General features: G+C 43.7%; 1 protein-coding gene across 1 annotated transcript in view; it reads right to left on the reverse strand.

Annotated features, from left to right (window-relative positions):
- The window catches only part of LOC126162937 (guanylate cyclase 32E), a 935168-nt gene that overhangs the window by 362640 nt on the left and 545765 nt on the right, over nt 1–26763 (reverse strand). Inside the window, exon 8 of the mRNA XM_049919769.1 lies at nt 25684–25829. Within this exon, the coding sequence (XP_049775726.1) occupies nt 25684–25829 (146 nt within the window). The remainder of the gene's footprint in view (nt 1–25683; nt 25830–26763) is intronic.

The following is a 26763-nucleotide window of genomic DNA, read 5'->3' on the forward strand; positions in this document are numbered from 1 at the left end:
TCCATGCCAACATTGCTGACAATTGGATTCTCCATCACGATAATGCGCCATCCCATACTGGTCTGTTAGTATAGCAATTTTTAACCTCAAAACAAATTTCAGTACCACCACAGTCACCTTATTCACCAGATATCGCTCCATGCGACTTTTTTCTATTTCCAAGAGTCAAAACGGCGGTCAAGGGACACCATGTTCAAACAACACAAGATGTCCAAAAAGCTGTGATGAGGGTCTTGGAGGATATTACAGAACATGAGTTCCAGAAATGTTACCATCAATGGCAGGAGCGCTGGGTAAAGTGTGTGTAATCAGAAGGGAACTACTTTGAAGGAGACAACACTAAACTTGACTAGAACGGTGAGAAACATTTTTTTTCCAAATCAGTCCATTACTTTATTGTCGCACGTCGTAGCCGTGTTGTGGCAAGTTAGAATAGTAAATTCGTTCTAGCCTAACTGTCTTCCTCAGGCCGGTAGTGCTGTGTTGATGGGAGGTAGCCACTGTCGCATGAGCTCTGTGAATTCTGATAAATGCAATTGTAACTCGACACAGTTGATGTAACGAATGTACAGTCAACAAACTTGAGGATACTGGGCCTCAACATTATATAAAGATTTTACCATACTAATGTGGTAGCTCATATTAATCATGTATTGGTGTACCAATCTCTCCCAGAGTGCTGTTGTCCTACAATTGGAATAATGCATCGCTAGGGGAGTTCCTATGACGGAGCGTAGCATACTACCAACAACACGACAGGAAAGGGAATGTAAGTTTGACGCGTCGAGGATGTGTGGATGGATTTCGAAGATGCAGTATCAACAGGTTGGTCTGCGTTCCAACTGAGCCACACACCCCTGTTAGGCTTCCTCCTTCTGGTACATGGAGTTTGTTCCATGGTGCGTTCCTAGTTAGTGTTTGGACAATTATCTTTCAGGTTAGCACCAAACAAACTAAATCTACTTGATTTCTAAAACGGTAGGAATTAATGATATTCCACTAGGACACGTGAAGCTTTATGATGACAAGCGATTTACGTCATCACGCATTAGCTATAATAAACGGGATATCAGCTGAACAACGATACAGACTGGAAGAGAATTTCCATGGATGAAGACGAGAAGAAAAGTCTGTATAAAAATTTGACCTATAATGTATCGACATGTTCAGAACATACTGGTTTCATGCCTTTTTATAACAGTCTATTTTCGAAATATCTGTTGGAAATGCATCACATCCATTTCAATACATACCTTCACTACGGTGCAGTACTGACTGACTTACTCTTACAGCGATTCCCTGAATCCTCTCAGACGTATTACTAACTCGACTTGTCATTATCGTTCATACTATTCACCGATATAGCACGTACCAAACACTCACCGCGCCACACATAAAAAGTCCGGTGAGCTGACGTCCTTTATTATGAGCAGACTACTGATCACGTACAATCTGACTAACCGGTGCTCACAGATGCTCTATACAGCTCATATTGCCAGTGGCTGACACATCAGTAATGATAAAACTGCCTTCGCTAACGGAGCCACCAAAAGCCATTTTATGATGTTCCATTGGGCTTACGGGCTGCAATTCAGTTCACGTTCGTTAAAACCTCATATCATCAGTGATGGATTACCAGTCAGTTACTGAGCTCTGGCTTTTTTTTTTTTCGCATGCATCGACGCATTGGTGTTTGCAGTGTCGCCGTGCTCGATGGTGCCTCGCTTTTGCACCACTACAGAGCCAAATTTCACACATACGAGTCACAATATGTTGTGCAGAGTACTTTGATCTGGTATTAAACTGCACTAGCCAAACGTCAAACTGCAAGTAAAAATTACGGAAACCTTAAAAGATGACGAACCCTAAACTTAAGATGAAATTGAAAGAGTAATTATAAACCAAAAATAATAATAATGCCAGTGAAGAAGAGTTCATAAAACTGACTTTTGAAATAGTGTTTTATAGAATCCAGTGACAGTTAATTTATAAATCAGTGTGGACAACAAAGAAAATCACAGAAGCATGGGAAGCGGCTTATTGCATTCACTGCATAATATATCTGACATAAAAGATTTCAATAATTATGGAGGAGCATCACTTTTGCTAGCTGCTTATATATCTCCAAAAGTGCTGCTGTGTGCTGTACAGCCAAGGATGGACAGTCAATTCAGTAAAAATCAAGATTGATTTATATAGCTCAGATAGTGTTAGGAGAAGACATTTCATTTAAAATTTATAATTAAGTTCTGTCCGATAGTTGTCAGTACACTCTCAACTCGATGTTATCAAGGAATATGGAGTTCAGTTTAGACTAGATGGCGTAATATAAGAATAGTTCTTCTAACCTCACTCAGAAACATTTATGAGTGCGATGTAAACCCTTTCAAAAGAAATTCACAAGTGTTGCGTCATGTACAATCGCCTTCAAGTGATTTCTGGAGAAAATCGTCTCTTAAGCAAAATAATATCAGACCATCAGATTTCAACAACAATATAGGAGGGAAAGGACAGTGGGCATAATGTAGATTGCCAGGTTACTGCTAATAATTTTGAAATACTTTCTGAAAATCTGAAAATGTAGTTATACAAATCAGTTTCTCAGAGTAAGTAGTCACCAAAACGGGTTTAAGAATCTCTGTACACAAAAGGAAACTCACAAATATAAAAAAATCTTAGTAACAGATTTTAAATTAAAAAGTTAAAAATTAAATATTTTGGAAAAATTTGTCAAGAAAATGGTTTAGGAAAGAGAAAGGGATACACAGAATAGAAAAAATCTATGGTATCACGAGGAATATTTAAAGTAAATAATGTTAATTAACCGAAGTAAAACATTAAAATATCGTGATGTGCAAGTGAATGCATCCTATTGAAATCTAACTTAAATAATGAAGAACTCTTATAATAAACATTGCCAGAGATTAAAGGAGTCATAACCGACGCATAAAAAATGTAATTCCAGAAACAAGAAGTAAGTATAGTCTGTTATTCTATGGTGGTTACTGAAAAATATATGACAGTATATAAATCAAACAGGTCTTCAAACATAGTTTTCAGAGGAGGTGTACAACGGACTGGATTCAAAAGATCAACAAAGACTTACAAAGAGAAAACATGATAACAGATAGACACGGACTTGAAACAGAAAGATTTTAAGCCAAGAAACGAAAGAAAATAGGTTCTGAAAAGAGCAAGATAACGAGAAAAAAATGAATGGGTGGAAGAATGCAGAATTTAAATGAAAAGAAAACAATAAAATATGAAGAACTGGAATTGACACGCTTCTTGCTGGAGACCTACCAAGAGAACGATTAGAAAATGAGTGTCAGTATTTGAGATGATGTGGCTTGATGTAACATTACTTTGTTCAGATTCCAAAGACCACAAGCCGTCTGTGAAATATCAACACATTTTACTTTTTGTTTTATGTATTTCCCTCTTGTACTTTATTTGTATCAAACTACCAACATGAAGAATCAAATCAAAGATTTTCCTAGGACATTCACCACTGCTTTGTACCTGTAAAATTCTTAGTTGCATAGTGGTTCATCATACAGCTAAGCGGTTCTGAGACCTAAAGAAATAAGAGTTTGACTTAACGTCTGTACCGTGTAAATCGTATGGGTCTTGTTCCAGTCATCGGGCTAATGGCTGATTTATTTTATATCCTCGTACGAAACGGAATGGTATTAGGAGAGTTATTTACGGCTGCAAATCATCATAAACCTTTCCAAGGAAACAACTGAAATAATTACTGGGACTAACGAGCAGCGGTTGGTCTGCTTTATAAACGTAAGTATTGCGAACTTTCCCATAATCAGCGAAGAGTCCCCCTGTATGAAGCAACAGTATTTCCCGGTTCGGACTTGAAGAAGTAATTACTGTGGCCCTTTGCCGCGACGGGATTTATTGCTAATTTAGCTCGACCGTCGAGCTTAAGGCGTGATATTACGTGATTCGTCGGAGTAAAGGTAACAGCAATCCGCTACAAGTGTAGGCGCGCAGCCCCCGAAATGCTATTACTGAAAGCAACGGCGGAGTGCAAATCTTATTACCGAGGAATTTCCAAGGAGTGCTAATCCTGTTAAACCAGGAGCGACGTACATCGTGATCTAGTACGGTGTCACAAATTACTCAAGGGCACATCTTCAGATGGTTTCCGTCTGCTGAGCTTTTCGAGGGGTGTTTTATTTAGAAAATTTTACACACTGTCCAATAAAAAAAGTTATAAAATTCGATAAGGATTTAGTGCAAAAAAAAGGAAAGAGAAAATAGTGCTTAAACAAATGACACGTAACACCTCTGTTACGAAACAAAAGCTATCGAGTAGATGTGACATGCCGTCGAAATATGGAAATCTTATTGGAAAGCTTGCGTACAACTGTCAGCCCTGTGATAATGTGAGGTGTAAGGTGGGCTAATGATGTCGCACTGGCACCAAATTTCATCAACATTCTACCCGACGCCAGCGTGGACATGTCAGACGATGGGAAGGTCATCACACCTCTTCTTACCCACGTTGGTCCCGCTCCTTTGACTCTTTTGCTATGGCCGTCACAAGCGTGAAGTCCAGCGTTGAATTCGAACTGATTTCTTATGCTGTAAACGTGACTCAAAGTCACGCAGGAGGCAGGGGACCATTAGTATAATAATAAGTTATTCTGCATTCATGCTGACTGGGTAGCAATGGCAAAAGACATCAGTCAAGGAATGACTTTATTGCTCACATCGTGCGTTCCAGAGTTTATCCATCATCAGATATCTACAAAAGAAGCCGAGTGGTCTAAGGCGCTGCAGTCATGGACTGTGCGGCTGGTCCCGGCGGAGGTTCGAATCCTCCCTCGGGCATGGGTGTGTGTCTTTGTCCTTAGGATAAGATAGGTTAAGTAGTGTGTAAGCTTAGGGACTGATGACCTTAGCAGTTTAGTCCCATAAGATTTCACACACATTTGAACATTTTTTATCTAAAAAAAAAACAGATACAAAAATATTTTATAAAATATAGTAGTGGATAACTATAGCATTCCACTTTCACTGAACTCACCTCGCCCAAACTACGAGGACCATTGGGAAAGTAATTTCCGATAGGTCGCCAAGTGGAAACGGCACCGAAACTCCGCTGGCGCTTTGCACAAATGTGTCGGGAATTGTCTCTAGTACACCTCTCGACTATGTCATATCGCTCTTTCCAGCTCTGAGCTCACAGTGAGCACGTAAAGTTGCCTAGAACAATAATATCTTCCGCCAAACATGGGCGCCCGCTGCGACGTTTCGCCTGATTACATGCAACTCCACATAACAAATCTCAGCCGTACAATGAAGGTCCAATGAGGACGCACCTGCAGTGTTTTCGATATGAAGTATTTGATCACCCGCCTTACAGCCCGAACTTGGCTCTCTCTGATGTTCATCTCTGCTCACATGAACCGCTGGATATATAGCAAACATTTTGGTACGGACAGTGAACTACACACTAGCGTAAAGAAGTGGCTGAAAGCAAAGGCGGCAGCCGGCCCAGTGGCCGAGCGGTTCTAGGCGCTTCAGTCCGGAACCGCGCGACTGCTACGGTCGCAGACTCGAATCCTGCCTCTGGCATGGATGTGTGTGGTGTCCTCAGGTTCGATAGGATTAATTAGTTCTAAGTTCCAGGGCACTGATGACCTCAGATATTAAGTTCCATAGTGCTCAGAGCCATTTGAACCATTTGAACCAAGCAGCCTTCCATGACGGTAGTATAGAAAGTTGGTACAACGCTACAAACTTTCAAATGTGCAAATGTGTGTGAAATCTTATGGGACTTAACTGCTAAGGTCATCAGTCTCTACGCTTACACACTACTTAACCTAAATCATCCTAAGGACAAATACACACACCCATGCCCTAGGGAGGACTCGAACCTCCGCCGGGACCTACAACGCTACAACAGACATCTATGTCGGAGAGACGACTATTTAGAGAAGAGGTTACAATAAAACAGTTTTGAATTTCGCTGTAGTTTCCAGTTCGCGACCGATCGGACTTTACTTTCCGAATCGCCCTCGTGTAACACACCTAACTAAGAGCGATTGCTACACATAGATAAAGCGTTTCAAGTAGTGTTTTCTTCTTAGTAGCAGAGGAAAGAATTTTAGAAACACTGCTGCTCAGAATCGACACTAAAAGGCTTTATGGGGTGACGTAAAGGGCGTCAACGAAAACACATTTTTCCTAGGGTCGTTGATCCCCATTGATTTAGAGGTCGAAAACGACAATTTTGCAGTGACATGGCAGGAGCCGTTCTTGAGAACTTTTGACACTGCTCACAAACCTCTGGTGATTTAACACTTCTCTAAGGAGATCATGGGCCACCACCCTCACTGAACATGCTTGCATCCCTCTGGAGTGCAGTACGACCGCAAATTGTTCCCTTGTGTATCGGATGGAACCGCGAGGGACCGCCGCTCAAAACCATTTGAGGAAATTTCAACGTGTTTCGAAGCAGTAAAGCGTGCTTCTGCTTCTTCAGCCCTCACAGAGGGTCCTTGTACGAGCTGCCGCCCAATTCAGCAACGTCGTCGGTGCCAGCCACCTGCCTTTGGTGATTACATTATTTATGTACCTGTTCAGACAGAACCTGTGAAGAGTATTTTAGGGTTCTGGGGGCAGGTTGCGCTGCTGCTCTTGGCCGCTACACTGTTGCTCTTGTGCCTGATAGTAGGATGTCGAAGGCATTGCCAATTTGCAAGCGGCAAGAACTTCATCACGAGTCCTGTCAGTACAGGTACATTTTTAACGCGCCCAAAAGAGGGGCTAGGTGGTACCGAGGAGAAACCTTTCCTGTTTCATTCACACATGTGTCAATGTGGCACCCCTCTGTGATCACTTGAAAGGAGGTCGCGAAACTGGAGAGCTGAAAAAGCATCCGTAATGGATCCAACCTCTACAGCAGAGCAAAAATTGCAATCACACTGCACTCCAAGGGGGTAAGATCATGTTCAGTAGGGCTGCTGGTTTACGATTTCCTTAGAGAATTGAATCGCTCGACGGGTGTGATCGGTGTGCCAACAACATCGCCCTCTTACTCGTCCCACTGCGAATTGTCGTCTACGATCGCGAAATGTGTGGGAAGCAACGCCAGAAAGAAAGGGATGGTTTCACTGACACTCTTTAAGTCAACCTCTAAGATCATTAAATATACACTCCTGGAAATGGAAAAAAGAACACATTGACACCGGTGTGTCAGACCCACCATACTTGCTCCGGACACTGGGAGAGGGCTGTACAAGCAATGATCATACGCACGGCACAGCGGACACACCAGGAACCGCGGTGTTGGCCGTCGAATGGCGCTAGCTGCGCAGCATTTGTGAACCGCCGCCGTCAGTGTCAGCCAGTTTGCCGTGGCATACGGAGCTCCATCGCAGTCTTTAACACTGGTAGCATGCCGCGACAGCGTGGACGTGAACCGTATGTGCAGTTGACGGACTTTGAGCGAGGGCGTATAGTGGGCATGCGGGAGGCCGGGTGGACGTACCGCCGTATTGCTCAACACGTGGGGCGTGAGGTCTCCACAGTACATCGATGTTGTCGCGAGTGGTCGGCGGAAGGTGCACGTGCCCGTCGACCTGGGACCGGACCGCAGCGACGCACGGATGCACGCCAAGACCGTAGGATCCTACGCAGTGCCGTAGGGGACCGCACCGCCACTTCCCAGCAAATTAGGGACACTGTTGCTCCTGGGGTATCGGCGAGGACCATTCGCAACCGTCTCCATGAAGCTGGGCTACGGTCCAGCACACCGTTAGGCCGTCTTCCGCTCACGCCCCAACATCGTGCAGCCCGCCTCCAGTGGTGTCGCGACAGGCGTGAATGGAGGGACGAATGGAGACGTGTCGTCTTCAGCGATGAGAGTCGCTTCTGCCTTGGTGCCAATGATGGTCGTATGCGTGTTTGGCGCCGTGCAGGTGAGCGCCACAATCAGGACTGCATACGACCGAGGCACACAGGGCCAACACCCGGCATCATGGTGTGGGGAGCGATCTCCTACACTGGCCGTACACCACTGGTGATCGTCGAGGGGACACTGAATAGTGCACGGTACATCCAAACCGTCATCGAACCCATCGTTCTACCATTCCTAGACCGGCAAGGGAACTTGCTGTTCCAACAGGACAATGCACGTCCGCATGTATCCCGTGCCACCCAACGTGCTCTAGAAGGTGTAAGTCAACTACCCTGGCAAGCAAGATCTCCGGATCTGTCCCCCATTGAGCATGTTTGGGACTGGATGAAGCGTCGTCTCACGCGGTCTGCACGTCCAGCACGAACGCTGGTCCAACTGAGGCGCCAGGTGGAAATGGCATGGCAAGCCGTTCCACAGGACTACATCCAGCATCTCTACGATCGTCTCCATGGGAGAATAGCAGCCTGCATTGCTGCGAAAGGTGGATATACACTGTACTAGTGCCGACATTGTGCATGCTCTGTTGCCTGTGTCTATGTGCCTGTGGTTCTGTCAGTGTGATCATGTGATGTATCTGACCCCAGGAATGTGTCAATAAAGTTTCCCCTTCCTGGGACAATGAATTCACGGTGTTCTTATTTCAATTTCCAGGAGTGTATATTCTGAGCGGCGACGTGTCTCAAATGCTTTGCTCGGCCACCTCCAGCCGGCCGCTGTGGCCGAGCGGCTGTAGGCGCTTCAATCAGGAACCGCGCTGCTACTACGGTCACGGGTTCGAATCCTGCCTCGGGCATGGATGTGTGTGATGTCCTTAGGTTAGTGAGGTTTAAGTAGTACTAAGTCTAGGGGACTGATGACGTCAGATGTTAAGTCCCATAGTGCTTAGAGCCATTTGAACCATTTTTTTCGGCCACCTGTAAGAAAACCGCTTGATTTGAACACTGGACGTCACAGTTGTGACGTCCATTGCAGAGGCGTCAGAAGGGATGGAATACGGTGAAGAGGCCGTGTTACGACCCTTCCATCGTGGCATTGAGCAATATTATGACGAAATTTGGTATCAATGGGACATCATTGACTCACCTTACAGCGTACATGAACTTCTGAGCAGTGGTGTGTTTTTCGCGTGTGTCGCCACCTTGCTGTTTGAAGTGTCGTTGAGCCAGAGTATGATTTCATAGGGCGTACAGCATTACAGAGAAAGGAAGTAGGCACCTTTGAGCTAAATTTCTAACCTACGCGTCGCAGTCGCATTTCGAAAAAATTGTCCTTCAATTGTGTTGTGCAATATATTCTACAAGTATTTCACATTTCTCAGTCTTGCTCGTGCTATTTCTGCTACTGTCGTCTCCAAGAAAAGTGGTAGGTGCTTCATAGACTTCCGAATTACTCTGACAGATGTTTAAGGGGTTATTTTTTGTGAAAGATACTTCTATTTACGTCATTTGAAGCTACTCGATGGATTTTTAGGTTTCCTTAGTATTGTTCATTCCGTTGCTTAAACTTTCCATTGTGCCTATTTCTTACAGAGAACTTCCATGCTTTTTTCCATGTATTACTACTACATCGTATCAATCTATTTTCTTAATTTTGTCTGAACTTTTCTTTCCTGTGTTACTGATTCTTTTCAGATAAGTCTTACAAGTTACAGTGGTGATTTATTTCCATTTCATCCTGAAATTGTTCTGTTGTCTCTTGTGTTACACTGTAATAGAGTGTTTCTGATTATTATAGTATGTTTCAGTCCAATTATGAAACCATTTAGCTCGACAAATACACATTTTATCATCTTATTTCTCTTTATTACCATCACGCTGGAATTTATTATTAAAAATAATATTTAACTAAAAACTGTGATACTGTTGTTTATTCCTTGAAATTATCATAAATTAATTTTGATCTTCATTTGAAAAGAAGATGTGAAAAGTAAGTTTTACCATTATGTACGACATGTGAAATCAATATATTGTCTGATACTAACCAAAAATGTAACAATGAAATTATTTCAGGTAACGACGAAGTAATCGAATTACTGTTATATAAAAAAATGAAACGAGACATTTAGAGGACGGCAAAATACAGTCCCGATCATTCGTCGATCTGAAGGTGTAGTAGCGTCGCCGGTAAGAAATATATCACATATGACGTGTAATCAAACTATAACACATCTGATTTTTTTCCACGACTGGAAACATAGAGGAACATGCAGTTACTTCTAAAATGTAGGCGCGTTCTTCCTGAATGGGTGACTGAGACTGCAGCACGGCACAGCTCATAGAACTCTAGCGACAGCGGCGAATATAAGGACTATTTTTTATACTTAAAATGGCGACTTCACAAGAAAAGCGTGTAAACATTAGTTTTCTCCAACTGCGTGATGTGACACGGATTAAAATTGATTGCCTGTTGAGTGAGACATGTGGTGATGGTGTCATGGATGAGTCTAATGTGCTTTCGTTGTGCAACACTTCAAAGAAGGCGGAAAATCGTCTGCCAACAAACCAAGACCAGCGGATCTGAGGACGTGATCGAGGGAGTACAGGAAGCTGCGTTGCGTTGGAGGCGTGTCGGATGAGTGTGGAACACGTCGCTGCCATAGTTGACGTTTCCACGGGATCTGTGCAAACATTTCTGCATGCGAAACGTGTCGTCCTTGTGGGTGCCGTGAATACTGACGGACTACCACAAGGCTGTGCCCGTGGCGTGTTGTCAGATAATGTTGACGCATCATGACGGTATGAATGCACTTTCGTTGGATCAATTGTGACAATGGATGAGACAGGAATACCATTTTAAGTCCTGAAATGAAGTGCCATTCAGCTCAGTGTAAGCACACACACTCACCACCAGAAAAATATATTCGATGAGTGGCAGCGCTGAAAAAATTATCGTGGCATGTTATGGTACAACGATAATGCAATCCTTACTCATAGTGTTCCAAAGGGCACTATAGTGTACCAAGATTTCTCGAAGAACAAGCTCATTCTAACACTGCGTGAAAAACGACCGAAAAAGCCTGCGCTTGTGCTTCCTCACTAAACATCGCACCAGCAAAAAAATGGCTCTAAGCACTATGGGACTTAACATCTGTGGTCATCAGTCCCCTAGACTTGGAACTACGTAAACCTAACTAACCTAAGGACATCACACACATCCATGCCCGAGGCAGGTTTCGAACCCGCGAACGCAGCAGCAGCGCGGTTCCGGACTGAAGCGCCTAGAACCGCTCGGTCACAGTGGCCAGCATCGCACCAGTGCATCGGGCGAACGCGAGCCTGCAGTTTGTTCGTGACAGTAACTTTGAAGTTATTACTCATACTCTCTACGCATCTGACCTGGCTCCTAACGACTTTGGCTTCTTCCAGCAATGAAAGACACTCTCCACGGCCACACATTCACTATCCGTGCCGCTATTGCATAACTGATTTTCCAGTGGTCGAAGCAGACTCCTAAATAAGCGTTCGCAGCGACCGTGTGACAATGCCGTTGACATTGTGAAAAACATGCGACATTATGTCATGGAGAAGTGACACAACTTTCGCAGTTATGTGATTAATTTTGTGAGGAAAAAAAATCGTTGTTATAACATGAATGCACCTCGTAAAAAGCTACACTATGTGATCAAAAGTATCCGGATACCTGGCTGAAATTGACTTACAAGTTCGTGGCTCGCTCCACAGTTAATACTGGAATTCAATATGGTGTTGGCGTCACCCTTAGCCTTGTTGACAGCTTCCACTCTCGCAAGCATACGATCAGTCAGATGCTAGAAGGTATCTTGGGGAATGTCAGCCCATTCTTCACGGACTGCTGGGTTAAGGAGAGGTATTGATGTCAGTCGGTCAGGCCTGGCACGAAGTCGGCGTTCCAAAATATCCCAGAGGTGTTGTATAGGATTTAGGTCGGGACTCTGTGTAGGCCTGTCCATTACAGTGATGTTATTGTCGTGTAACCACTCCGCCACAGGCCCTGCATTATAAACAGGTACTCGATCGTATTGAAAGGCGCAATCGGCACCCCCGAATTGCTCTTCAGCAGTGGGAACCCAGAAGGTGCTTAAAACATCAATGAGGGCTGTGCTGTAATAGTGCCACGCAAAACAACAACGGGTGCAAGCCCCCTCCATGGAAAACACGACCACACCATAACACCACCACCTCCGTATGTTACTGTTGGCACTACACAAGCTGGCAGATGGCGTTCACCGGGCATTCACCATACTCACACTCTGCCATCGAATCGCCACATTGTGTACCGTGATTCGTCACTCCACACAACGTTTTTCCACTGTTCAATCGTCCAATGTTCATGCTCCTTACACCAAGCGAGGCGTCGTTTGGCATTTACCGGCTTGATATGTGGCTTATGAGCAGCCGCTCGACCGTGAAATCCCTCACCTACCGCCTAACTGTTATAGTACTTGCAGTGGATCCTGATGCAGTTTGGAATTCCTGTGTGATGTTCTGGATAGATGTCTGCCTATTACCCATTATGACCCTCTTCAACTGTCGGCGGTCTCTGTCAATCAACAGACGAGGTCGGCCTGTATGCTTTTGCGCTGTACGTGTCCCTTCACGTTTCCACTTCACTATCACATCGGAAACAATGCACCTAGAGATGTTTAAGAGTCTGAAAATCTCGCGTACAGACGTATGACACAAGTGACACCCAGTCACCTGACCACATTCGAAGTACGTGAAATCCGCAGAGCGCCCCAGTCTGCTCTCTCGCGATGTGTTATGACTACTGAGGTCACTGATATGGACTACCTGGCAGTAGGTACTCGTCTTAGTTTTGGGATGCCCGGATACTTTCGATCACATAGTGTATGGCAGCATACTGCTGCAAAATTACGCTTCGCAAATATTTAATGTAAATCAATCTGGTACTTTAGCTTAGCGAAACAGATAAACATAGAGAATGAAAATAAAGAACCGCTATGTTGTAGCTGTCCATGTTGTATCCATTTACCACTCCCCGGCTTGTTGGTTTAAGTGTGTTAGAAATGCGGTTTATATTCTAAAAATGCAGCTTTTTCGATCAATGAAGATTTGTGCACAGTAGTCGCTGGCCACTGTAACATAAATAATGTTATTCACCAAACGTTATTGAAAGATAGGATGTGATGATTCAGTCACTACCAGGCACAGTCTATTAAAAACGGCTGCATACTTGGAAGTTATGCTGTTTACTGCAACTGCTCATCACTCATAAATACAAGTCACGAGAAATTAACTTCTCCAGCGACACTATCAGAAAAACATTTGACTAATAGAGGTGATTAATAGAAGGAGTTATATTCATATTGTAATTACTTGTTTCGGGACGCAAATGGGAACGACAGTGCGCAGACATTCATGGCACACTTTTTCCGTCACCCTTTGGCTGTGTAATATCTTCTCGAAATTCCATCGAAATCAATGTTTCCGCTAAGCGGCTACAACAAATATATAAGTGAGTTGTTTGTCCGATAACGAATCCGACGCAGTTTCGCCTCATCAGCAAAGTATGCTAAGGAAAAAGGAAGGAAGACCAAGCTTTAAGTCACGTTGATTACGAGATGATTAGAGACGGACCACCAGCTCGATATGAACGGGGTAAGATGGGGAACAAAATAAGTCGTGTCCTTTTCAGAGGAAGCGTCTCGGCACTTTCCGAAAAGAGTTCGAGAAATTACAAGGCACCTAAATGTCGATGGTCGCACGAAGATCTTAACCGTAGTGATTCCGAAGAAGAGTCCAGCAACTAACCACTCTGGTACCTCAATGGGCTACGCTAATATATGCCGTCGGTATACGGTAATGTAATACTTCCCCCGTTATTGAGAGGCGGGGAAGGAAACAGACTGGATAGATCGTCGCTGATACTGTAGCTGCTCGCGACCGAACCTTGTCGCACGATTACTTTAAATAGGAATGATATGGATAGGAAAAATTGCTTTGTGTCTTGAAAAACTAAGGAAAGAACCTGAGAAAAGATGAAAATCTCGAGAGTAACTGGTCAACTTCGTCCATTACCACACCACTTGATGCTGATGAAACCACACAAAAAGTCATTAAAATACGGCTCTATGATATCAGACGCTCTCCAGCCTAAAGGACAGAGAGAAAATTCTCTCACAATTATATCTTTGCAAGCCGCTTGTATTGCACCATAAATGTCATTAGCAGCTGTGACAACTTTAACTGTGAAATAATATGATTGAATTTTCTCACGCTATTTAGAAAGAACAATGCGTTTTACTTGGTAAAAACTTTCTAAAGCGAAGATCGTATGTAAGCACTTCTTTCTTTAAAAGCAACAGGTTTCGCCAGAGTTTGCTGTCATCTTCAGGTCTTAAAATAATGTAAGTAAACTGTACCACATCATATAAAAGTTTGTCATAAATAAAACACTACCAAGAAGCATTTCTTGCACGTGTCCATGTCCATACACTTGGCACTCACAGACGATTGTCACGGCATAGAACACAAGTACGATAGCACATCTGTTTACGTTAGCTAGACATGTTCTAATAATTCAATGACGTAACAATACTTTGGACATGTGCACAAGATGGTTATTGATTTTAAATGTTTTACTTATGACAAAACTTAGTATTACGTTCTATATTTTATCTACATGACAACTTCGCATGATGTCCGACGCAAAATTAACACGTTTTATAACATAAATTTTTGAAGACCTGAACGTGGCAGCAAAGTGTGTCGAAACCGGTTGTTTGTAAATAAATAAATATTTATGCCATAGTGACTTTAGAAAGGTTTTACCATGTGAGATAATTTTTTGATTTAGTGTTTAGGTTGGATCAGGCGGCCGACTCGGGACAAGACAGCGCGGCAGGATACGTGTAGTTACTTCCAAGCTAATCGCTGCCTCTGTTTATTTACGTGATCGACCACTCGCGACGTCGTGGAGTCAACAATAACGTCTAGAGTAGAGGCGGTTCCCTTTGACAGACGCAGGGAGTCGCTGGGCTTTGAACGACTCGGCGTAGCTGCCACACAGACTGCCTGTTGACATTCCAAGCCGGCCGACAGCAGAACGATCTTCTAGTGCGGACACAACCTGCCCGAGCGATCGGCGTTCTTAACTGCGAGCGCACCACCACTCCAAAGAGCACCTTCGTGAAATCCTTTATTTATACAATTTTTGTCACTTTTTGTTGAAAACTCCCACATATGAGAGTCGTGTATTTAATTCGCCTTCAGAAAGGTGTACTAACCGTACTGCAGTCTGTATAAGCAAAATAGAGTTATATCTGCTATGTTTTGGAACATTAACAAGAGGAGTTGGAGATTAGTGTTTGACGTTCCGTCGACAACGACGTCATTAGATTGGCTTTGAGCACTATGGGACTTAACATCTATGGTCATCAGTCCCCTAGAACTTAGAACTACTTAAACCTAACCAACCTAAGGACAGCACACAACACCCAGCCATCACGAGGCAGAGAAAATCCCTGACCCCGCCGGGAATCGAACCCGGGAACCCGGGCGTGGGAAGCGAGAACGCTACCGCACGACCACTAGCTGCGGGCGACGTCATTAGAGGCGGAGCAGAAGGTTGAATTAGGGAAGGACGGGGAAGGAAATCGGGCGCATCCTCTGGAACGTCACAGCATTTGCCTGAAACTATTTAGGAAAATCGCAGAAAACCTAAATCACAATGGGTGGACGTGGGCCTGAACAGTTGTCCTTTCGAATGTGAGTCGAGTGTGATAATCATTGCGCCACTCCGCTCGGTCACAATGGCAAGACATTAGTGTTACTAAGACCGCCAGGTACGAGACGCTACACATTCCTTTCCATACAGTTACCGCTAGATGGAATACTCATTACAGGATGTTCCTCCTAAGAGTCATGAGGCGCATCTTCTCTGGTGTTTGGACAGATACTTGCAATTTAGTTTTTGCAATGTATAGCTGGAGTCAGCCCAAGCAAATACTACTTATCGCATCTTTCATGCGACTGCTAATGTCATTTTGTGTCCCGTTAAAACAAAATAATTTTTAAAACGGGATTTTGCATGCTCTGTCGATAAAGCGGACCGCGATTTGTCTAATGCGATATTTATTGTGCCAGTTTGTGTTAACTGGGACAGAAGAGCATGACGGATATCCAGTACTACAGCAGCGACAGAGCAGCTCTGCTGTATAGTGGTGGCACTCGGCGTCGGCCAGGGAGGTACTGTCGCTCCTGTAGCAATGGTTTTTTTTTCTTACTTTACTGTCCCTGTTAATGCATACCGATGTAACGAAAATCGCACAAGACTAATTTGGGACCGCTCCGTCGAATGGACACACAATATTACGCTTTAAAAATCATAATGCTCGTTACGTGAAACGAACCGATGCTTTCCGTCGGTACTCGGTGTCGCATGAGAAACGTGATTAGCAGTATTTGTTTGGGCTGACGTCAGCTACACACTACAGAAACGAGACTGCAAGTATCGGCCGAAACACAAGAGAAAATGCGCCTGATGACTCTGAGGAAAGGTAAAATGCAGTTGCAAATCAGTTATACCAAAACATCGACACCTAAACAGTACTTCTAGCTTGTTACTAGTGCGTGGCAGAAGTGAATACAACTCCTGTGCGACTTTCCGTTTAATGTGTGTGTGTGTGTGGGGGGGGGGGGGGGGGGAGTAATGAACAGTCTCGTGTGAGGCAGTATATACGTCGGACGAACATAAGAATAGTGGAATATTAACCATTTCTTATTTTTCGTGACGTTCTGGAAATAATGGTAACGAGATAAAGTTTCTTTTTCACTTCATCTGTTCTAAAACAGTTTACGATTTTAGCGCTGCGATATTTGTCACTCTAGTATGCACCCTTTCGTCTTTCACTATATTTTTTACGTCCCCATGTAATATTTTGTCTGTGAGTGATTGTGGACCGGACAAATTTCTCTTATACTAGGAAAATCCGTAAAACGTATTTCTGCACTGACATTTAGAGAAGCTAACATAAAAATTCTGAAAAACAATTTAAAAGTAGCTGCTTTTTTGAGAGCGAAACGTTGATACTTTCTACACAGACGTAATAATAGTATTGCAGGTAAATGGTTTCCCAAGGTAAACACACTAGCAAGACACCAAATGTCAGTTTTATATTCCTTTCCATTACGAATAATTGCCCTGTGCATGTTAATGAACACCATTTAACAAAATAAGTCTGTAAAGAAAAACGCTGTGGCTTGTAAATTGGACGTATTACTATAGAAAGGTGTTACTAGACACAAATCAAATTTTTGACACTAAGAAACTGCTACCAGAGGTGAAGGAAGCGGTAATTAATAAAATAATAAAAAAATATTCATTGGACTAAGGTTTGAACTCAAGGTACATGATACAGTAGTGGAGCACTGTACAACTTAGCCAACAAGCCACAAACTATAGTATGCCATTAAATATCTGTGAGATGCAGAGTGTTTTGCACCAAATGAATAACTGAAATGTTTGTTGGGCAACTACTCTCATCGTATAACAATTATCTGTTGAGTAAGAAAGTACCTTTGTATCAATTATAGTGCTACCAACATACATGTGTTCGCAGTATCTATTCCTTCGGGTGTGCTAGTCCTGTACGTTTCACAGGAGAACTTTTATGTAGATTGAAAGGTAGGATATGAGGTGCTCGCAGAAGTAAAGCTGTGAGGACAGGGCATGAGTCGTGCTTCGGTGGTCAGACGGCAGAGTAGTTGCGAATGAAAGGAAAAAGCCTAACGGTCGAGTGCCGGTCTAGCACACAGTTTTAATCTGCCAGCATGTTTCATATCAGCGTACACGATGCTGCAGAGGCAAAAATTCAGGTATTAGGAGCATTAAAATCGGTCTACAACGGCGTCGCGCATTATACCCTGAAGCTCTAAAGAAACTGGTATAGGCATGCATATTCAAATACAGACCTATGTAAACAGGCAGAATACGGCGCTGCGGTCGGCTACACCTGAAAGGCAACAAGGGTTTGGGACAGTTGTTAGATCTGTTACTGCCGCTACAATGGCAAGTTATCAAGATATAAGTGGGTTTGAACGCAGTGCTATAGTCGGTGCAAGAGCGATCGGACACAGCATCTCTGAGGGTGCCATAAAATGGAGATTCTCCCGTACGACCATTTCACAAGTATACCATGAATATCAGGAATCCGGTAAAACATCAGTCTCCGACATCACTGTGGCCGGAAAAAGATGCAGGAGGAACGGAACCAACGACGACTGAAGATAACTGTTCAACGTGACAGAAGTGCAACCCTTCCGCAACTTGCTGCAGATTTCAACGCTTGGCCATCAACAAGTGTCAGCGTACCAGCCATTCAACTAAACATAATCGATATGGGCTTTCGGAGCCGAAGTCCCACTCCTGTACCTTTGATGACGGCACGACACAAAGCTTTACGCCTCGCCTGGGCCCGTCAACATCGACATTGGACTGTTGATGACTAGAAACATGTTGCCTGGTCGGACGAGTCTCGTTTCAAATTGTATCGAGCGGAGGGACGTCTACAGGTATGGAAACAACCTCATGACTCAATGGACCCTGCATGTTAGCGGGGCACTGTTCAAGCTGTTTGAGGCTCTGTAATGGTGTGGGGCGTGTGCAGTTGGAGTAATATGGGACCCCTGATACGTCTAGATACGACTCTAACAAGTGACACATACGTAAGCATACTGTATGATCACCTGCATCCATTCATGTCCACTGTGCATTTCGACCTCCCCCCATGAAACATGGACCTTGCCGTTGGTGGGGAGGCTTGCGTGCCTCAGCGATACAGATGGCCGTACCGTAGGTGCAACCACAACGGAGGGGTATCGGTTGAGAGGCCAGACAAACATGTGGTTCCTGAAGAGGGGCAGCAGCCTTTTCAGTAGTTGCAGGGGCAACAGTCTGGATGATTGACTGATCTGGCCTTGTAACATTAACCAAAACGGCCTTGCTGTGCTGGTACTGCGAACGGCTGAAAGCAAGGGGAAACTACAGCCGTAAGTTTTCCCGAGGACATGCAGCTCTACTGTATGATTAAATGATGATGGCGTCCTCTCGGGTAAAATATTCCGGAGGTAAAATAGTCCCCCATTCGGATCTCCTGGCGGGGACTACTCAGGAGGACGTCGTTATCAGGAGAAAGAAAACTGGCGTTCTACGGATCGGAGCGTGGAATGTCAGATCCCTTAATCGGGCAGGTAGGTTAGAAAATTTAAAAAGGGAAATGGATAGGTTAGATATAGTGGGAATTAGTGAAGTTCGGTGGCAGGAGGAACAAGACTTTTGGTCAGGTGATTACAGGGTTATAAATACAAAATCAAATAGGGGTAACGCAGGAGTAGGTTTAATAATGAATAAAAAAATAGGAATGCGGGTTAGCTACTACAAACAGCATAGTGAACGCATTATTGTGGCCAAGATAGACACAAAGCCCATGCCTACTACAGTAGTACAAGTTTATATGTCAACTACCTCTGCAGATGATGAAGAAATAGATGAAATGTATGACGAGATAAAAGAAATTATTCAGGTAGTGAAGGGAGACGAAAATTTAATAGTCATGGGTGACTGGAATTCGTCAGTAGGAAAAGGGAGAGAAGAATACATAGTAGGTGAATATGGATTGGGGGAAAGGAATGAATTTTGCACAGAGCATAACTTAATCATAGCCAACACTTGGTTCAAGAATCATAAAAGAAGGTTGTATACCTGGAAGACTCCTGGAGATACTAAAAGGTACCAGATGGATTATATAATGGTAAGACAGAGATTTAGGAACCAGGTTTTAAATTGTAAGACATTTCCTGGGGCAGATGTGGATTCTGACCACAATCTATTGGTTATGAACTGCAGATTGAAACTGAAGAAACGGCAAAAAGGTGGGAATTTAAGGAGATGGGACCTGGATAAACTGAAAGAACCAGAGGTTGTAGAGAGTTTCAGGGAGAGCATAAGGGAACAATTGACAGGAATGGGGGAAAGAAATACAGTAGAAGAAAAATGGGTAGCTCTGAGGGATGAAGTAGTGAAGGCAGCAGAGGATCAAGTAGGTAAAAAGACGAGGGCTAATAGAAAACCTTGGGTAACAGAAGAAATATTGAATTTAATTGATGAAAGGAGAAAATATAAAAATGCAGTAAATGAAGCAGGCAAAAAGGAATACAAACGTCTCAAAAATGATATCGACAGGAAGTGCAAAATGGCTAAGCAGGGATGGCTAGAGGACAAATGTAAGGATGTAGAGGCTTGTCTCACTAGGGGTAAGATAGATACTGCCTACGGGAAAATTAAAGAGACCTTTGGAGAGAAGAGAACCACTTGTATGAATATCAAGAGCTCAGATGGCAACCCAGTTCTAAGCAAAGAAGGGAAGGCAGAAAGGTGGAAGGAGTATATAGAGGGTTTATACAAGGGCGATGTACTTGAGGACAATATTATGGAAATGGAAGAGGATGTAGATGAAGACGAAATGGGAGATAAGATACTGCGTGAAGAGTTTGACAGAGCACTGAAAGACCTGAGTCGAAACAAGGCCCCGGGAGTAGACAACATTCCATTTGAACTACTGATGGCCTCGGGAGAGCCAGTCCTGACAAAACTCTACCATCTGGTGAGCACGATGTATGAGACAGGCGAAATACCCTCAGACTTCAAGAAGAATATAATAATTCCAATCCCAAAGAAAGCAGGTGTTGACAGATGTGAAAATTACCGAACTATCAGTTTAATAAGTCACAACTGCAAAATACTAACGCGAATTCTTTACAGACGAATGGAAAAACTGGTAGAAGCCGACCTCGGGGAAGATCAGTTTGGATTCCGTAGAAATGTTGGAACACGAGAGGCAATACTGACCTTACGACTTATCTTAGAAGAAAGATTAAGGAAAGGAAAACCTACGTTTCTAGCATTTGTAGACTTAGAGAAAGCTTTTGACAATGTTAACTGGAATACTCTCTTTCAAATTCTGAAGGTGGCAGGGGTAAAATACAGGGAGCGAAACGCTATTTACAGTTTGTACAGAAACCAGATGGCAGTTATAAGAGTCGAGGGGCATGAAAGGGAAGCAGTGGTTGGGAAAGGTGTAAGACAGGGTTGTAGCCTCTCCCCGATGTTATTCAATCTGTATATTGAGCAAGCAGTAAAGGAAACAAAAGAAAAATTCGGAATAGGTATTAAAATTCATGGAGAAGAAGTAAAAACTTTGAGGTTCGCCGATGACATTGTAATTCTGTCAGAGACAGCAAAGGACTTGGAAGAGCAGTTGAACGGAATGGACAGTGTCTTGAAAGGAGGATATAAGATGAACATCAACAAAAGCAAAACGAGGATAATTGAATGCAGTCAAATTAAGTCGGGTGATGCTGAGGGAATTAGATTAGGAAATGAGATACTTAAAGTAGTAAAGGAGTTTTGCTATTTAGGGAGTAAAATAACCGATGATGGTCGAAGTAGAGAGGATATAAAATGTAGACTGGCAATGGCAAGGAAAGCGTTTCTCAAGAAGAGGAATTTGTTAACATCGGGTATAGATTTAAGTGTCAGGAAGTCGTTTCTGAAAGTATTTGTATGGAGTGTAGCCATGTATGGAAGTGAAACATGGACGATAACTAGTTTGGACAAGAAGAGAATAGAAGCTTTTGAAATGTGGTGCTACAGAAGAATGCTGAAGATAAGGTGGGTAGATCACGTAACTAATGAGGAGGTACTGAATAGGATTGGGGAGAAGAGAAGTCTGTGGCACAACTTGACTAGAAGACGGGATCGGTTGGCAGGACATGTTTTGAGGCATCAAGGGATCACAAATTTAGCATTGGAGGGCAGTGTGGAGGGTAAAAATCGTAGAGGGAGACCAAGAGATGAATACACTAAGCAGATTCAGAAGGATGTAGGTTACAGTAGATACTGGGAGATGAAGAAGCTTGCACAGGATAGAGTAGCATGGAGAGCTGCATCAAACCAGTCTCAGGACTGAAGACCACAACAACAACAACAACGTGCATTTCGACGGACTTGAGCAATTACAGCAGGACAATGCGACACCCCACACGTTCAGAATTTCTACAGAGTGGCTCTAGGAACACTCTTCTGAGTTTAAGCACTTCCGCTGGCCACCAAACTCCCCAGACATGAACATAATTGAGCATGTCTGGGATTCTTTGAAAAGTGTTGTTGAGAAGAGATCTCCACGCCCTCGTACTCTTAACGATTTATGGACATCCCTGCAGGATTCATGGTGTCAATTCTCTCTAGCACTACTTCAGACATTTGTCGAGTACATGCCAAGTGATATTGCGGCACTTCTGCGTGCTCGCGGGGGTCCTACACGATATTAGGCAGGTGTACCAATTTCTTTGGCTCTTCAGCGTATTTCATCCAGAGTAAACGGAAGACAGATAGAATTAAATGATCACTTCTTTGAAACTTCGTAGTTGTCTCCCATTGCAACCCGTAAGTTTTAGCACAAAGGTGTCTACGACCTTCCTCTGTAATGAAAAAGCATGGCGCCCTGTGGCGTCATCAACGGGCTCGACGACGCTTCAGACAGCAAATTGTCGACACATGCGAAAGAAAATGCCAGAGCTTAGAAGCTCAAGTGCCGTGTAAAGTGAGTTAATGACATCACATTGGCACCAAATTTCGTCAAAGCTCTGCTCATCACCGCCGTGGACGTATCACACGTTGGGAAGATCGTGACAGCCCCTTTGACCAATATTACACCCTTTATTTTGAAGTCTCTCTGTGCACCGTTGAAATCACGCTGTTTTCTAATGAGTGGCCGGAGAAAACATTTCAGACACACCGCCGCTCATAATCAGCAATAACGTTCCTCAGAGGTTGGCATAAAAGTCGTCAATGAAACCACCACTCTCGTTGGGATGTTGATTCCCACACATTTCACAGTCGAAAGCGACAGTCTACAATGCAGTAGGCAACAACAAGGAGTTCATGGCGTTCTTTGAGAGCGCTGACATTTCTGTGACACTTGAACCCTTTTCTAATAACGTTATCAGCTAGGGACACCACTGAACGTGATCTTACTCCTTCGGTGTGCAGAGCGACCGCAATTTTCGCTTTGGTGTACAATGCAGAACTACTAGGGACCATTCAAAACGTTCTACGTAATTTGTGATCCGAAGCAGTAAAGGTTGCTTACGTTTTTTCAGTACTCCTTTTTCAGAGCCGCATGTGGCGTGATGACAGAGGCGTGCGACGTGTGTGAATGAAGCGGCAAAGGATCACTTTCAGACACCCCCGTTCGGCAAAACCGTCGGTGACATCCTTACAGAGTTATTGAGAATTTAAAAGTCTGCCTTTATGGAGAAAACCGGAGAAGTAGCTGTAGGCACCTGCAGGTAGTCTGCCACTTGACAAACCTCTGATGCCACTTGCCTGCCTGCAGGCACCTAGGACTGCTTTGCAGGTTTCCTCTGTAGAGGCACATTTTCAAGAGTCTTAATAAATGTGAGCAGGCGCCACTGAGGGTACTGACAAACTGGGAGGCGTTAGAGGGATACTTTTCTGTCGTATTCACACATGCATCAATAGTGCACTCCGTATGTGATCATGCCACAGGTGGATGTGAAGCAGGTGCATAGAGAAAACATAAGCACTCTTTGCTGCTTCGGATCATGTTAAAATTTCGTCGAATGTTTTGAAAGGTCCTCAGTGATTCCAACCTGTACACTGGAGCAAAAACTGTGGCCACACTAGTGGTGAGAAAATGTTCAATGGGGTTGCCAGTTCACAAAGGCCTTAGAGAAAGACTGAAGTGTTAGGGAGATGTCAGCAGTATCACAGATCGACAAGGACGTCTTCCTGGTGCCCACTCACTGCAAACTGTTCACTTAGACCGCAAAATGTGCGCGAACTAAAATCCCAAGAGGAAGTGTGATTTCATTGATGCCTTTGTTGCCACCCTCTGAGGTCGACCCTGAGCGACAGTGGTCTGGGCCACTCGTAAGAAAACCTCGTGATTTGGACGCTGGGCATGGCGGTTGTCACCTCCAGCGCAAATGCGTTGAAAGAAGATGTGAAATGTGGGCTAGAGAGGCTATGGCAAACTTACCATCGATCGACACGTCCACAGTGGCGTTGAGCAGAATTTCGGTGAAATTTGATGCCAGTGTGACATCGTTAACCTACTTTAGACATCAGAAGAACTTCTGTGCTGTGTCGCTTTTTTTTCCCACATGTGTCGATATCCTGCTATTCGAAGCGTTGTGAGGCCAGAGGGTACCATCGAAGGGCACCACGCTTTTGCCCATTTCAGGGGAAGTTTGTAGGCATCTCTGAGCCACATTTCAAACTTACAGATGACAATGGGTACAGTTACAAGGTGATCCTTTAATTCTGCTGTTAGTCATAGTTACTTCCTAGTTCTTACTCGATTCCCAGCATGTCGACTGCCGATGGGTGAGGGCCGCTACGGGAGGAGCAAGCTACGTTTATGTCACGCAGTGCTGCCATTACACTTGCGTTAACATTTCAGTTTATTCCCCATGCGGTATTGACAGTGACACCTATTTTATGCCGTATCAGCTTACAACTACTTTGTATTGCTCGTATACGAAAGTAAAAACATACAGGAGTTAATAAGTGCTTACACGATTTGCGAAATCAAAAACGGTAACTTCTTGTTGAGCAAAGGCGTTTTTTGCTACCAATTCTGCATCAGTTGTCATAGCAGGCATTCTGAATTTAAGAACCAGTAGTAAAACTTACATGGCAGCACTAAAAAAAGATCAAAATTTTGAACATTAATTAACACGTGTAATGTTAAATTGTGAAACATCCCCTTAGTAAAATTTATAAATAACTGTGCTGGTAAACCTCTTACGTTATTTGACTTTCAAACAGCTGAGCAAAACTGAACATGTTCAGACATTTCTCTCTTTACTTATTCTGATCATCAATAAACTGATAAACATTATTTTTAGCGCAACGCAATCTGACTTTCAACAATCCCTACAAAAGAATGACCCTGACTAACAATAACCTATACCTTTTGTGAATCATTTACCTACAAAAAACGTCGTTACTCGAACTACTGCAATACAGCGAGCGCCAATACTGCCAGCTAAATAAAAGATTCTAACTACGGAAGGCACTAACTACTGATAGGCATAGTCAGCAAATGAAAGATTTTGATAGAGAACAAACAATGTATTTACCTTAATAATGTTCAAAAGTTATATATATCAGTTCATGATATACAGTATTACAAATTTACTCTGTCTGATTGACACACGTCCAGATCGTCTGCTCTCAAAATTATGCCATCTTTCTTCCAACATCTACCACTGCCGGCGGCTCACCTCCAACTGCGCAACGCTACGCGCTGTTCACATCCGACTGCCCAACACTACAATAGCGAATATTCCAACAATGCAAACCAGCCACAGATTGCACTCAGCACAGTCTGTGATTTTCATACAGAGCGCTACATGGCGTTACCAACATAAAAACCTAAACAGCCTACATACATAGCAAACAGCTTACTTACAATTGCAGGCTTGACGAAATTACTCCGAACGTGTCTCATTTTATATTCCTGTCCAATTCATTAATTTCGTCGCTTCTATCCGATCCAGCAGTATCTACAGTGATTTAATTTAGTGCGAGTGGAACGTATTGCAGTACCCTTCCCAGGCATCACCATTTACAAACAGTGGGGTTTCACCAGCAGTCTTAAACAGATTATCAGTGGACAGCACTCAGTTGGAGGCGCACTACGCCGTACTCACCCCATGGCGCTGCTGTAGTGCCGGCGTTTGACGGCGTCGATGATGGCGGTGCCGTTGCGCGGGTCGCCTCCGGCGTCCAGCACGGCCACGAGCGCGTGCGAGTAGACGAGGACAGCGTCGTACAGGTACGCCGCCTCGGGCCGGATCTGCTGGACGAGACCACCACGCTCTTATTCTTTCTCACTTGTTTGCAGGGCGGCAACACAGGCAAAAAAAAAAACCTGATCACATTACTTCAAAAGAGACGGATTAAATTTTTATCTCCTTTGCTGACGTTATTAAAGGACGGTATGCAGTCACAGCAAAACATGTTTCCAGAGAGTAGTGACAGATTATGCGGGGGAGGGGTGGCTGACAGAGCATGGCAGCGTTAAATAAAGGGAATGAGTACTGAAGCATACATGCAAAGCGTTACCGATCTTGCTCATCTTCCGAGCTGTTGTGGAATTTCTTTTGCCTGGTCCCGGCGGAGGTTCGAGTCCTCCCTCGGCCATGGGTGTGTGTGTTTGTCCTTAGGATAATTTAGGTTAAGAAGCTGTGATAACCTTGGCAGTCAAGTCCCATAAGATTTCACACACATTTGAACATTTTGGAATTTCTTTTTTTTTTTTTTTTGTGAGTCATAAATTTTTTGACTGATTTGATGTGGCCCGCCACGAATTCCTCTCCTGTAACAAGCGTCTCATCTCAGAGTAGCATTTGCGACCTATATCCTTCCTAATATCTCTATCTTAACCTTGTATCTAACAAATGCTGCTCTAGCACGATTCGCTTCTCAATCATTTTCGAAAACTCGAGATCCAGAATTTCACAAGAGCACCAGCCATAGAGAAGGAACGTTAGAGCAGTCGCCTAAAGTGCCAGACTAGAATTCTGGCCGTACGTATACACTATCTGATCACACGCATCCGAACGCCCATTAGTGGACATTAATATAAGGTGTGTCCACTATTCGCTTTTATGATAACTTGAACTCTACTGTAGACTCTTTCAATGAGGTCTCAAATGCCGATGAAGGGGTGAGAGTTGATTCTCCCTCAAAAGCCGAAACTCGAGAAGGTTAGACGTTGGGACCTGGAG

The sequence above is a fragment of the Schistocerca cancellata genome, chromosome 1 (genome assembly GCF_023864275.1).
Source record: "Schistocerca cancellata isolate TAMUIC-IGC-003103 chromosome 1, iqSchCanc2.1, whole genome shotgun sequence".
NCBI classification, from domain to species: domain Eukaryota; kingdom Metazoa; phylum Arthropoda; class Insecta; order Orthoptera; family Acrididae; genus Schistocerca; species Schistocerca cancellata.